Source organism: Rhodamnia argentea, chromosome 4 (assembly GCF_020921035.1).
Source record: "Rhodamnia argentea isolate NSW1041297 chromosome 4, ASM2092103v1, whole genome shotgun sequence".
NCBI classification, from domain to species: Eukaryota; Viridiplantae; Streptophyta; class Magnoliopsida; order Myrtales; family Myrtaceae; genus Rhodamnia; species Rhodamnia argentea.
The window spans coordinates 4,191,217-4,204,462 of record NC_063153.1 but is presented as its reverse complement, the minus strand read 5'-3'; the positions used below and the strand labels follow the sequence as shown (position 1 = coordinate 4,204,462).

Here is a 13,246-nt window from a genome sequence, read left to right as displayed (position 1 = left end):
AAAGATCAAATCAAACAAGATATCAACTCTATGATTATAAGATGTCTCGTTGGAGGCTATACCAACCAGGCTGTGCTTGGTAGGGCTGCGCAACCGAACTAGTTTTACCCAAGAATCGGATTGGATTGCTTTGAAAATCGGTCCAACTTTTGGTTCCAAGTTAAGAATCACTTAGGGACCACACAGAATCTGAAACTGGTTTCATAAAGTCTATAAATTGTAATTTTTCTTTTGGCATCTTTTTCTTTATATCCCATTTCACGACTCTCTCTCTCTCTCTCTCTCTCTCTCTCTCTCTCTCTCTCGACTCACCCTCCTTGCTCATTTGAGCCTCGCAACCCTCGCTCATTCCCGACTCGCCTTTGCTCACTCACTTACCCTCGATCATCCTTTACTTTGAACAAAAGAAAATGAAACCTTGGAACAAGAGAAAAATAGGCGTCGGATAGACACTACAACCGTACCCAAAAAACGGGGATAGGTCCTACGGTAAATACGGTAGGTTTCAATTTTTAAAAAATAAAAATCAATTCTAATAAAGTAAATTCTAGATTACAAGTCTGAAACCTATCCATTTTGGAGCGGATCGCTCCGAGTGGTTGGCACGAGTTTTGACCAACGGGGTTATTGTGCAGACATAAGAGAGACAGCAGGGGCAGTTAATATAAGTTAGAGAAAACATGTAGGAACGGTCATTTCTCTGTCGAACATGAACCCTAAAATAGAGGCATGTTGGGAATCAAAATATAAGATATGATTTTTTTTATGCATTTTATTTGTCATCATTTGACTATCAATATATCTGACAAAAAAAAAAAAAAAAAGAATATCAATATAAGGACCGAGGCGATTTTTTGAAATTGCCGGCAAAAGCTGCCACTCGAGTCGAATGTGGCACAATATCGTTCACGGTTTACCATCCCCCATGATTGCTGGATTGCTGATGGAACACGGTCCTACCGAGGATGCCAAATGGACCCGTGGGCCCGGAACCGGCGGTTCCGGGCCGGTTCTTACCCGGTTTTTTTTTTTTAAAAAAAAAAAGGAAGTAGGTTTGATAAAAAAAAATCAATTGTGCTTTGGAACCGGCGGTTCCGAACCGGAACCGAAACCAGCCCGGAGCCGGAACCGGCGGTTCCGTCGAACCGGCCTGAGTCCTACGAGAGATAATAGCATAAGTTTATTTCAACCTTGTTCAAACATGTAATATCATCTCACAATCTTTAGATTGTGCAATGCGATTTTTGAACTTCGACTTAATGTTCAAGGCCATCTTTAGACTTTTAATTTACTCAATGCGGTTCTCGAACTATATGTAAAAGTTTAATATAATCTCTAGATTATATAAAAATATTTAAAAGTTCAAGAATCATATTGAATAAATTAAAAGTATAGAGAAGGCATCGTACATTGGACCAAAGTTCGTGGGTCATATTGCATAAATTAAAAGTAATTAAGATGTGTTTGTTTCACTGAAAACGTTTTTCTAGAGCTCGTTTTCCCAAAAATGATTTCTAGAAAATCATTTTCAAGGAAGACGGTTTCTTTTCCTTTGTTTGGTGATATGTGATGGAAAATATTTTATGATGTTTGATTTTCATTTGGAAAATAATTTCACTTTATCTTAGGCAAAAAGAAAATCAAATTTTTAATTCTACATTCTATATTTTATATTTTTTTTCTCTTCTTCTTCTTCCTTCTTCCTTTTGCAACGCCTGCCTCCTTCCTTCGGCGACGCCAACGGCCTTGGGTGAGCTCAAGCTCGTTGGCGGAAGGCGAGCTCGAGCTCTCCTCGCCCGAGGTAGCCGACGAGCCTCAAGGCCGCTAGATCCAACGGCCTCGTGTCTTACTGGGATTGGGTGAGCCGGGCCAATGACCTTGACGCTCGCAGGTGGCAGCTGGCGGCCAGGTGCGGTAAGGGAGGAGGAAAAAATAAAGAAAAAGCATAGAAAATAATATTAAAATATCATATTAAAACATTAAAAATTAAAAATTAAAAAGAAGCAATTTTGGAAAAAAATTTCACCTTTTTAGATTGAGGAATTCACTTTTCCGATGTTATACATAAACTTTCTGTTGACCGAATCATTTTTCGGTGAATCAAACGGATGAAAGTCGGGAAAATTAATTTCGAAAAAACACTTTTCCCGAAACAAACGCACTTTTATATTGAATTAAAGTGTCATTTTTCCTTCCTACAATCTCAAATTTTTTCGATAGTGAGGCCAAATGGTTAGGGCACGAGCTCGGGACCCAAGGGGACCATGTTAGGTGCGGGCCGGTGGGTCGCGCCGTGTTCGGGCCGGCACGGCCTCGGGGAGTTTTGCTTCCAACCTGAAAAAAATGCAAGTTGAGTTTTGTGTCCTCCATATTTTACGATAGGAGAAGAGGCAGGGAGAATTTCCGACCAAAAAAAAAAAAAAGGCAGGGAGAATTATCTTATTTTTTTTTTTTTTTTTGTGCAAGGGGAGAATGATCTTAGCCAGGGGAAAATATCGCGAAAAAACTCCGACACAACCACTAACAGGCACCACGTGGTCGTCTCAGGATCATGCAAAGGCATGAGAAAATGGAGGAAGAAGAAAAAAGATGGAAGAAATAAAGGAAAATTTAATGGCTCGTTTCAGTCCTCTCTTTGAAGTTCGAACTTGTGAGCAGCTTGGCAAATCGAGTGATTTAGATTTTGGCCAAAGGAACGAAGAAGAAGAAGAAGAAGAATGTCGGTAGCCTCGTCTCACCAAGCCTTCCTCGCCAACGCCCTCCTCACTCGGTCGACCCTCGAGCCCCAGAAGAAGTTCCTCGTCTCCGTCAGCACAATCTCTTGCGGGCGACGACACCCGTCTTCATCGTCATCCGGTCACGATGGCTCCAATGATCCTTCGAGGTGAATTTCCGCTATCTTCGGCGAAAGTTTTCGTTTTTCGGCTGAATTCTTGTCATGAGGTATATACCGAATTGATGGGTGTTCTCGGTTTTTACTTTTATTTTTTCCTTGTTTTTGGAAGGAGGAACGGCAATCAGCTTGCGAAATTGGCTATAGTGACGCTCGCAGCTGGAGTTTTGACACTCGGGTCAGTGCAAGACGCTTCGGCCGCCAAGACTGGCGGTAGAGTCGGTGGCCAGGCGTTCAGGCCGTCGGCGCCGAGGCCATCTGCTCCAAGAGGCAATAATTCAAGGTAATAATGAAATGATGCGCTTGTTGTTCTGTCCGTGTGTTTATGGGTTTGTTTGAAATTTGAACCTGATAATTCATCGTAATCAACCATTTGAGGATGAACTCCGTGTCTGGTTACTCCTTCCTCTGGTTTAAGTCTTGTAGATTAACTTAACCCTTCTCTTTAATGGATGAAATGATGAGGTCGGTGGAAGTTAGGTCTGTGTGTTTATGGGTTTGTTTGAAATTTCCTGGTATGCTGGTTGAGTGGACCTGAAGTTCAAATGTTCGGTTCTGATCGGACTGGTTTTTCTCCAACCTGAGGAATCCTGAGCCAACCAGTTGCGGGTTTTTGTTCTTAGCCTAGTTTTGTAATTGAAGATTTGAGCTCCATTGGTGCAAAATGGGAAGGGTGATGTCGAGTTAGTAGGGTACAGGCACAGGATGAGAGCTCTGAGAAAGGCACATCGTTTGAATCCTGCTAATAAAGGGTCTGAGTTACTTTTTCTTGCCCATAGCTGGATCATATCCCTTCTATAGTTCATGTTTATCCTTATGCACTGTGGAGAGGTTTCGTGTTTCGACAGATGTACCAAATAGGCGCGAATGCATACGAAAGGAACTAGGGCAATGGCAAAGTTATGGGAGAGTGCCACCTAAACTTGCATACGATTTTCTTCTTGGTTGGTAGAAACTGAAGAGGTTCATCCACGAGGCCATGAGGAGAGGCATCACCACCTTGAAGTGTATGAAATGTTAATTGTATATGAACCAACGAGAAGAGGGTAGTCCATGTAATTTCAAAAGCTGTTAGCACACAATCATAGACTCAATTACGTGGAATCATCTGCCCTGGAGAGACTGCTCAAAATTTCCATCCTAAGTCCTACCGAAGAAACCCTGAATCTGAATGTGTCATCACTTGTACCGCAGAAAGCAGCGCAAACTCTTTAAGTGAAGTTAAGTTTTCCAGCAGGGAAGGGATCTTCAGGCTTTCCCTCGCATGGCACATGAACCCCAAACTGGCCTTTGAAACTCCATTCGCCTAGGCCATAACCATAAATCTGAAGGCTTGCTCCCTCCCTACCCATCTGTGCTCTCAAGATATCAACACCAAGCATTGTATTACTTTACTTGGAAGTAATGTCATCTGTTCCTTTTGCAGGACAAATATTTACATTAATCCACGTGTTGCTCCACCTTTAGTTGGTGGATATGGGTACGGTTATGGTGTGCCATTCTATGGAGGCTGGGGTTGGTCGCCGTTTTCATTCTTTGCTCCAGGTCCTAGTGTTGCCGTCGGTGTTGGAGGTGGGTTTGACGTCCTTGCTTTCTTTCTGATTCTTGGTGCTGTTGCTGCTGTGGTGAGGAGATTCACGGGACCTCGGGATGATGAAGATGATTACTAGTTACTCTGAAAATTTTGTAGTGGCAACAAGTACGTGTATGGTTGGCCGGATTGTGTATTCTAAAAAAAGCCACAAGAAGCGTACCGGACAATGGTTCTGAGAATCATTTGGTGCGAAAAGATCTTATGATGTAAATCGCTATATCGAGGAAGTTACTATAGTTTTGAGCTTATTATAGAAAAGCAACTTTTGCTGTCTGATACATACGTGATTTGAAGTGAGGATAAATAATGTCACACCACATATTTTGTCCGAATGAGTTCTCAATGTTTTCCTAGATCAGTTGAATTTGGCGTACCCGTTTTGTCATAAAGGATCTTCTCAGATGACGCCTCTTTTGCTCTCGTGTTCAAGTAGTGACTCTGTTGCGCATCAACAGAGCAGAAAGCCATTGAAGCAGCTGTTAAAAAACTTATTGAAACAGTCTTATGAGTGCCTGGCAAAGAGTTTCCAAAAGATGCCAGCACGCTACGAAAATCGTATTCCGAGCGATATCTCTACATCCTTCAAAGCAGATGAGAATAACCTTTCTCCGCTGAGCAAGTAGAAACTGCATTATAGAGAGTGCAACACTGAAAATTGTATTTCGAGCGATATCTCTACATCCTTTCATAGCCTCACTTTTGACCTGCCTCTTACAGTTTTAAGTAGGAACGTCTATGCCTTCCAATTGAACTAGTGCAATGGTCATGGCATCCTTGCTCAAACAAGAGCTAGAGGTCACGATTACTGCAGATTTAAATAGAAAATCCGCAGAGTTCACTCTGTGACCACAGAACAACCCTACTGCCGGTATCAACAGGAACACGAAAAAGACTATTTCCTCGCCTTTCCCCCTGTCTATTTCTTAACGCTTCCCCAGTATGCGAGAACACGAAAAGAACAAGATCCTAGAAAAGCACTTTGCATATACTTTGTTGGCTCTCCAACTTCTGCTCGACAGAGCAAACATATTGCAGTTGAGTCTATCATTCTATGAGCTGTACAGCTGCAATAGCCGGAATCTTTTCCCTCAACTTTTGCGTCAAAGCGACGCGGACAGTCATAACCCCTGCTGCAGGTCCGCTCAGCCGAACTTTGACGACGTATCCATCAATCTGAACAAGCTCAAGTACGCCGCCGCCTGTTCCCGCCAGGTATGGTCTTATCTCCGCCAGCACCTGAATATAGGTCACTCGAACTCTTAGTAATCGATTCTCAAACTATGCTACAATATATTTTGGGAAAAAAAGGAATGAAAAGAACTAATACACGAGAATCAAAAAACTGAATAATTTGTACTGTATTAAGCTCAAGCATGAGACAGATTTAATGGTTGGCACAAGGTCTAAAAGAGTAAAGGAGGACCAGGCAACTAGTACTGGTGGTGATAACGAACTTCAAATATGATTTAACCTTTTACTCCGCGAGATGTGCAATAATGACTTAAAGAACACCAGAAGAGAATGAATGCGTGGGGTACGTTTCTTCATTTTACCTTTTCGATATTGTCTTCATTCAACTCAAGGCCAGTTTCAGTGTCCACAATCTGCTCAATGGCCATTATTTCCGGTATCTTATCCCGCAAGCGAGTTTCGATGCCCATCTTCAGAGTCATCGTGGAGCTCGGGCACGACCCACATGCTCCTTGGAGTTTCAACACCACGACAAGGCCATCTATCTCATGCAAGGCTACATTGCCTCCATCGGCCATCAAACCGGGCCTCACCTCATCCAAAACCTTCTCCACGTTCTCCTCAGTCAATGGGAGAACGCACCTAGGCAAAACGACAGGTCCTACAACATTAGAATTTTGCGACCAGAATCAGGAGATCGGCGTACCAGCCAAAACCAGAAAGCAAATATCGTTGTTACCGACACATGCTTGCCATATAGCAAATGACCATATTCAATCAAATTGGAAGGGATGTTCTTGATCATTCGGAGTTGCCATGGTTACCAAATAACAAAGGTACTTGCTACTGCTCTAGTGCATTAGCGTCCACTGACATTTCTTTCTACAAAATTGAAATCAAGCAGTCTGAAAATCTTGCGCTGTACTAAAAACTGTTCCTGCCTTACACTCTGAGCAACCTAACAGGACATGCTATGATGTCGATACAGACGAGCAATATCTGTGAAAACATCACTTAACATGTGCAGAATCTATTCTAATTCTGATCAATCCGAACAAGAACAATACAGGTCACAAATCAAATTTCTTCTTTTTTGTTTTATTACCTCTTGTTTTTCCTCGGAAATGCTTCGACTTGCATCGGAACAACCTCATGGTGTCCAAATGACCTTTAACAAAGGAGCATTTTCTTGAGGAGAAACCTCCACAATCTGCACTAAAATTCTGGAAGCAGAAAGAACCCCCCCCCCACCCCCAAAAACAAAAAAAAAAAAGTAAACCAATGTTCATCAAGTGCATTATCATCACAAAGACAGCATGAAAATACCAACATGGGACCAAATTAAAGTACTAAAAAAGGGAAGAAGAAGAAGAAGAAGAAGAAGAAGAAGAAGAAAAGAGTACCCTGTAGAGGGATGGAGAGTAATTGCAGGGTGAGGCCATCTTAGAACATGAAAGAGGCGCCTCAAGCACGCGCATTTTCTTGATTTCTCTTCTTTCCTGGGACGGTTTAATGCTTGAACACGATGCCCATTAAAGCGAAGAAAGCTGAAACTGATCGAAACAGGCGAAGAATGCACCGGCACTGGCCGACTCAATTCAATTCGTCAATTTCCTTCCTCAGTTTCTGGTGTCCGCTCAGTCACCTCTGTCGTTGCTGCCATTTTTTCTTTCCTGGTTGAAGATGGCGATAAAGGGAAGTAAAAGGAAAGATTCTTTAATCTATATATGGAGTGGGTGAGGATGAAGGAGGAATCGAAACTGCCAACTGATTTTTGCGCCATGATCTTGTGGATAGAAATAGAATAAGAACGCCAACAGCGCCCGCAAATGGGAGAGGAGAGGAAAGGAGCCACGTCGGAGCATTTTACAAAGTGGGCCTCTTGGGCCTTGAAGCCCATTTCAACTACCCAACACGTTTTTCCCAAGTCGGAGCATTTCCAAAGTGGGCCTCCTCTTGGGCCTTGAAAGCCATTTTAAGGGAGAGCTATCAAAGAAGTCCAAGACCTATTGCAATGTGCCAATTCAAATTCTAAATTGTTTTCTATCAATTGAGCTCTAAATTTTTTGGCACAATTCAGTCCACTTTGTTGGTCGACGTTGATGTGGACAATTTCTAGTAATATTTACTTTTTTTCTTTTTTTTTTCTTTCTTTTTTACTTCCACCATGGTTGGCGAGCTCCAACGACCCTTGTCGGCCACATCTCACCGGCCACGATAGCAATACGAAGGGAAAAAAAAGAGAAAAAGAAAAAAAAATGAGGAACTACAATACAAAATGAAAAATATTATTAAAAATTATCCACTTAAGCGTTAGCGATGCCACATCAATATCAGCTGACAAAGTGGCTTGAATTGGTATAATTGCAAAAGGTTTGGATTCGGGCCCTTTTGTTGTTGCATAGAGTATCAATAAAGGTTATTTTGTTGACAAAAAAAAGATGGAAAAAAAAGTTTAAAACTGAATTGGCACGATTGCAATAAATTTATTACTTTTCTAGTAATTTTTCCCCATTTCAACTACCCAACATATTAAGTCCAAAAAAATATATATATGTATACCCAACATATTTTCCCCTTTTATTAGTGATAACTGATAAGGGTAGGAGTCGCGATCAATGCTAGTGATTTCCTCCGAAAATAACTACAACAATCCCGTACTTGCTACAAAAATATTCAAACAACTGGCTTGCTTGTGGTACTTGAGGATTTGTATGATTGTGATGAAAAAAGTGCTGGATTTTCTTTCTTTTTTTTTTTTTTGGGTGAAGCAAAGATATTTTCATTTATATCATAAGCGTTCTACCGGAAACCAAAGACGGAGCATCCCTACAAAGTAAAGCCCAAAGAGCTTAAGGGGGAAAAGAAACCCAGTTACTAGGAAGGGTCTGATTTCTGTGAGGTTTTGCAGCCAATCGGCAACCATATTTGAGCTTCTTGGGTCAAGCGTCACCAGCGGAAGGTCTACAAGCAGTGATAAGCAGTCTGCGATAACTAACCGTGTGTCCCAAGAGAACCAATCTGCGGAGTTGAAGGCTTTTATCAGATCTAACTTAGCTAACTGAATACAAACTCTTCCCAAATTCCTTCGTTTGACAAAAAGAATAGCTTCTGGAACGGCTAGGGTTTCCACTTGAGCTGCACTTGAAGCCTTGACCGATTTGGTGAGACCAGTGACAAGGCTAACAGAGAAGTCCTGACAGATACATGCTATAGCTCCGTTCGTCGATCCCGCCCCAAGAGAGCCATCAACATTGATCTTCAATTCTCCCTTTTCCGGCACGGTCCAAGTAAGAGTAGTTGCTAGATCTCTACTTGTTTCTCTCTGTGAGGCTTGAAAGTTCCATTTTTTGAAGTTTTCTTGTTTGATATGGGCGAATTCAACCAAGTTTTGTGCAATTGGGTTCTGGCGTTTGAAAATGGCGTTGTTCCGTGCAATCCACATGCACCGGATTTTCTTAGTTCGGATGTCGAGGCAATACCCCTTCAGCTCGAGAGTCAAACATGTTATAACCTTTGTGGGAAATCCTGGGTTGCTTTGTTTTTGTACAACCCATATGTAAATAGCATGAATTGATAAAAAAAATAATAATAATGCTATTTATATATAGAAAACCTTGATGGGGTCCTTTGTCATCACTTTGAATCATCAATACTTCATATCTCTTATTGATGGCTACTGATACCTCAACATGAGTGATGAACCAATGGTCGGGAATATTGTAAAAAAGGTCCTAAATCTTTTGTATTTTTTTTCAATTGAATCCTAAATCTTTTAAGTTTATTGATTCAATTCTAATTTGGCAAAATTTGTGCTATCGGGTTGGGCGAACCCGACCCCGCCGACCCGAGTACTGCTCATCGTCTCCCGCAAATTCCAACCTCTTCGCATGCGGGTTTGAGGTCCGATCAGAAATGGCCTAATAAGAGATCGCATAGGATGGGCTTTGAAGGCCACTCAATTCTGATCCCGATGAACTAATTTTCACATGATGAAATTGCCGTAGCTGTTATGACCAAATCGATTTGTGTCGCGGCAGACCCTCGTCGAGGCCCTAGGAAATCAAACACAAAATCGCCAAAATTTGTCAATTCACGCTTGATTTGAGCTCTTGATGGATGGGCATTATTACCAATGGATCCCCGCTCATGATACGCACGTTTTGACAGCCTTTCACGTACGGACATGAGCTGGCAAAAAGGTTCTCGTACGAAAATTCTCAGCCGAGGTTGTATGATGGAATCTCCGTAGTTGCCTATAAGTGTCCGTATAAGTAAAATAACGTTGATGGACAAACCCGAAACCAAACACAAATGAGTAGTCCGAATGTAAAAGAATGATTCGAGCCCAATAAAATGACGTTGTGTCCTTAAGACAAATTTGTCCCCTCAATCAGTACCCAAGGGTCTTGGACAATTGCCTCCTAGGATAGAACGGATCGTCATTCTTATGAAGCTGTACTTCTTCAAAGGAAATCTTCGAACTCAACTTTTAGAATAATCGCACAAATGATGAATAATGAAATATAAATGACGAAAATGGCGGTAGTTTCTAATGCGATGGTCAATGCTTTAGTTATAGACAATGATACGAAAAGTCACGAAAGAAGAGGTTAAGAACAAAGAATTACTAACCCGAATAATTCTCTTTCAAATGAACGAAGAGTTACGAAAGTCATGAAACCGCACGGTTTCATCTATGAAGGATTACAAACTGAAATACCTTCTTTCGAACAAACATATTCGTTCAAAGAAAAAATTCCCGAACAAACACATCTGTTCGGACGACGGACGTGTTCAGAAATTTCAATAGTGTCCGTTCGAATTGTGTCTATTTGGTTTAAAAAGAGCAGAACAAAATAACATAAAATAAAAATAATGGAATGCGCAGGCCCGGGCTCGGCTCGGCCAGAACCGAATCAAGCCGAGTCGGCCGGCGGGAGGCGACGGCGGCGTGTGCGCATGAGTCGACCTAGCTTTGCATAGGTCCTCTCCCTTCCACAAAAGTGGGGTGCCCCTTGAGGCCCAAACCCATTTGTGAAGTTTCAATATTTAAACCCATCTTCCATCTACTCTTTTTCCCATGTGAGACTCTCTATCATTCATTTCTCATTCAACTTCTTATGGGACTTTGAAACCAAAGTCCCAACAATCCTCCACATAAGTGAGAAGTTCAGTTAATGAGATGCGGTGTGCGATTATTTAATGAGAGATTATTGCATCGGGATAAGTAGTCCGAGACTTTGAACTTTACCTAGTGAAACTTATCGGACTTACTCGATCAATCAGTAGACTTGATGTCCTTGAACTGTCGACCTTTAGTGTAAGCTTAGACAATAGAAATCACATAATTATCTCTCGAACAAAGTTGGTTCTCACCGTTGTGTTCGTTTTGGCCATGAACACTGCTTGGTTTCATGAGTGCCTTAGTGAATTCGGCTTTTTCAATTCTCACAGAAGTAGCCATCACTTCACACTTACATAAGTGATTTCTGAATATGTAGTATATCGCATACCCGATTCAGAATCATTAAAAACTTATGCTTAACCTCCATATATTAATACTGTCTTCATATGGGAATGAGTAAAAGTTGACAGTACTCAACATCGCATGCATAACTTGGTTGTCCCTTTGAACCTAGATCTTGGGATCTCCAGTCAACTAGGTAGAGTTTCGCTATGATGACTTATTTTATAGGCCTCAAACCCATTCCCCTTGATGTTGTCACAACCATATCTCTAGTTAGGCCTTTTGTCAATAGATTCACAACATTATCTTTTGATTTCACATAGTCAATTGTGATAATTCCACTAGAGAGTATTTATCTTACACTATCATGTATTCGACGTATATGTCAAGACTTACCGTTATACATGACATTTCTTGCTCTGCCTATTGCCGCTTGACTATCACAATGAACACACACAGCTGGCATTGGTTTAGGCCAATTAGGAACGTCTTCTAAGAAATTTTGAAGCCACGCTGCTTCTTCACCGGTCTTATCTAAAGTAATAAATTCTGCTTCCATAGTAGACCTCGCAATACAAGTTTGTTTGGACGATTCCCAAGACACTGCTCCCCTACCAAGTGTAAACACATACCCACTTGTGGATTTTGTGTCTCTTGTGCCGGTTATCCAATTTGCATCACAGTATCCTTCAAGTACCGCAGGATACTCTGTGTAATGTAAAGCATAATTTTCAGTATGCTTCAAATAGCCCATTATACATTTCATAGCTCTCCAATGATTTTCATTTAGACTAACAGTAAATCGACCGAGCTTGCTCACAACGCTTTCACCAGTATTCTTTGAAAGATGTAGATTAACATTTATCGGAGTCCTTCTTGGTACAATGTCTATATTCTTGCATTTTTCAAAGATCTATATATTGAGACTGTGATAGTGCTAATCCTTCAGATGTTTTATGGATTTTAATTCCCAAAATAACATCTGCGACTCCCATGTCTTTCATGTCAAATTTACTTGTGAGCATGCGTTTGGTTGCCTTAACAACCTCACTGCTGCTGCTAATTATAAGCACATCGTCTACATATAAGCACAAAATGACAAAGCCCTTATGAGTGTTTTTAACATATACACATTTATCACACTCATTAATTTTAAAATCATTCGATAACATGACTTAATCGAATTTAGCATGCCATTGTTTTGGTATATGTTTCAAGCCATAAAGAGACTTGACAAGTCGACATACTTTTTTTTCTAGTCTCGGAACAATGAACCTTTTGGGTTGTTCCAAATATATTTCTTCTTCCGGATCCCCATTTAAGAAAGCCGTTTTTATGTCCATTTGATGGATTTCAAGCCTATACACTGCTGTTATGGCAATTAGTATCCTTATAGATGTAATTCTTGTAACATGTGTCAAAATAATCAAGACTTTCTCGTTACTTGTAGCTTTTTACTACAAGTCTAGCCTTATATTTATCAATAGTACCATCCGTTTTCATTTTCTTCTTAAAAATCCACTTACATTGTAGTGATTTATTACCATGAGGGAGGTCAACCAATTCTCAAGTATGGTTTAACAAAATGAATTCAACTTCACTATTGATAGCCTAAGTAGCACCAATACCAACACCGACACCGACACGACACGCCGATACGTCATTTCTCAAAAATAGAAAAATCCGACACGTCGGGGACACGTTATGTTAAATATTTTTTTTAAATATAAAAAAATAAATAAAGCCGAAATAGGTATTTTATGCACTGATTCGAATCGTAGATGGCAAGCTTTCACTTACGTCAACAATTCGACAAACTCAAGAATTGTAAAAAATAGAAAGATATCATATTCTGGAAAACTTAAAAGCATGGCACCATAAAAGGATACCAAACGAGATTAGAAAGTTTTATCTTTCATAAAAGATTTGAAAGTTAGTATTGCCGAGTAGTTAAGGCTAAATTTTTAGAAGATGGGTCGGTCCCACAACTTAGAGAGAAGGAAAGGGAAACGCGAGAACAGGGGTCGCAGTTCTACAATATCTAGGGTTCTAAAGTCCAAACTGTCGTTATTAAGTTTTTTCTCTTTTTTAATGAACT

General features: G+C 40.7%; 3 protein-coding genes across 6 annotated transcripts in view; 2 read left to right on the top strand and 1 right to left on the bottom strand.

Annotated features, from left to right (window-relative positions):
• Window positions 1-13,246, top strand: part of LOC115730703 (U3 small nucleolar RNA-associated protein 25-like) — a 321,158-nt gene that overhangs the window by 239,165 nt on the left and 68,747 nt on the right. The gene's annotated exons all lie outside the window — the stretch shown is intronic.
• LOC115750793 lies at window positions 2,621-4,761 on the top strand. Its single transcript, XM_030688351.2, has 3 exons — window positions 2,621-2,884; window positions 3,006-3,176; window positions 4,320-4,761. The coding sequence occupies exons 1-3, from the start codon at window positions 2,718-2,720 to the stop codon at window positions 4,561-4,563; spliced, it is 582 nt and encodes a 193-aa protein (XP_030544211.1). The 5' UTR covers window positions 2,621-2,717; the 3' UTR covers window positions 4,564-4,761.
• LOC115750792 (nifU-like protein 3, chloroplastic) lies at window positions 5,050-7,437 on the bottom strand. Of its 3 annotated transcripts, none has more exons than XM_030688348.2 (4): window positions 7,082-7,437; window positions 6,784-6,901; window positions 6,041-6,339; window positions 5,050-5,723 (listed from the first exon to the last, which is right to left on the bottom strand). In XM_030688348.2, exons 1-4 carry the CDS (start codon window positions 7,154-7,156, stop codon window positions 5,532-5,534), a joined length of 684 nt encoding a protein of 227 aa, XP_030544208.1. In that variant the 5' UTR covers window positions 7,157-7,437; the 3' UTR covers window positions 5,050-5,531. The 3 variants fall into 3 exon arrangements, with proteins under 3 accessions (XP_030544208.1, XP_030544210.1, XP_030544209.1); XM_030688350.2 differs by having other exon boundaries at window positions 6,041-6,320; XM_030688349.2 differs by having other exon boundaries at window positions 6,041-6,343; window positions 6,788-6,901.

Bases quoted from the DNA above. Each gene is read 5' to 3' on its own strand.
- LOC115750793 (XM_030688351.2), top strand. From the start codon at position 2,718: ATGTCGGTAGCCTCGTCTCACCAAGCCTTCCTCGCCAACGCCCTCCTC. The intron at 2,885-3,005 runs GTGAATTTCCGC...TGTTTTTGGAAG, and splicing joins GGCTCCAATGATCCTTCGAG to GAGGAACGGCAATCAGCTTG. The intron at 3,177-4,319 runs GTAATAATGAAA...TTCCTTTTGCAG, and splicing joins CCAAGAGGCAATAATTCAAG to GACAAATATTTACATTAATC.
- LOC115750792 (XM_030688348.2), bottom strand. From the start codon at position 7,156: ATGCGCGTGCTTGAGGCGCCTCTTTCATGTTCTAAGATGGCCTCACCC. The intron at 6,902-7,081 runs GTACTCTTTTCT...TTCTGCTTCCAG, and splicing joins ACTCTCCATCCCTCTACAGG to AATTTTAGTGCAGATTGTGG. The intron at 5,724-6,040 runs GTAAAATGAAGA...ACCTATATTCAG, and splicing joins ATGAAGACAATATCGAAAAG to GTGCTGGCGGAGATAAGACC.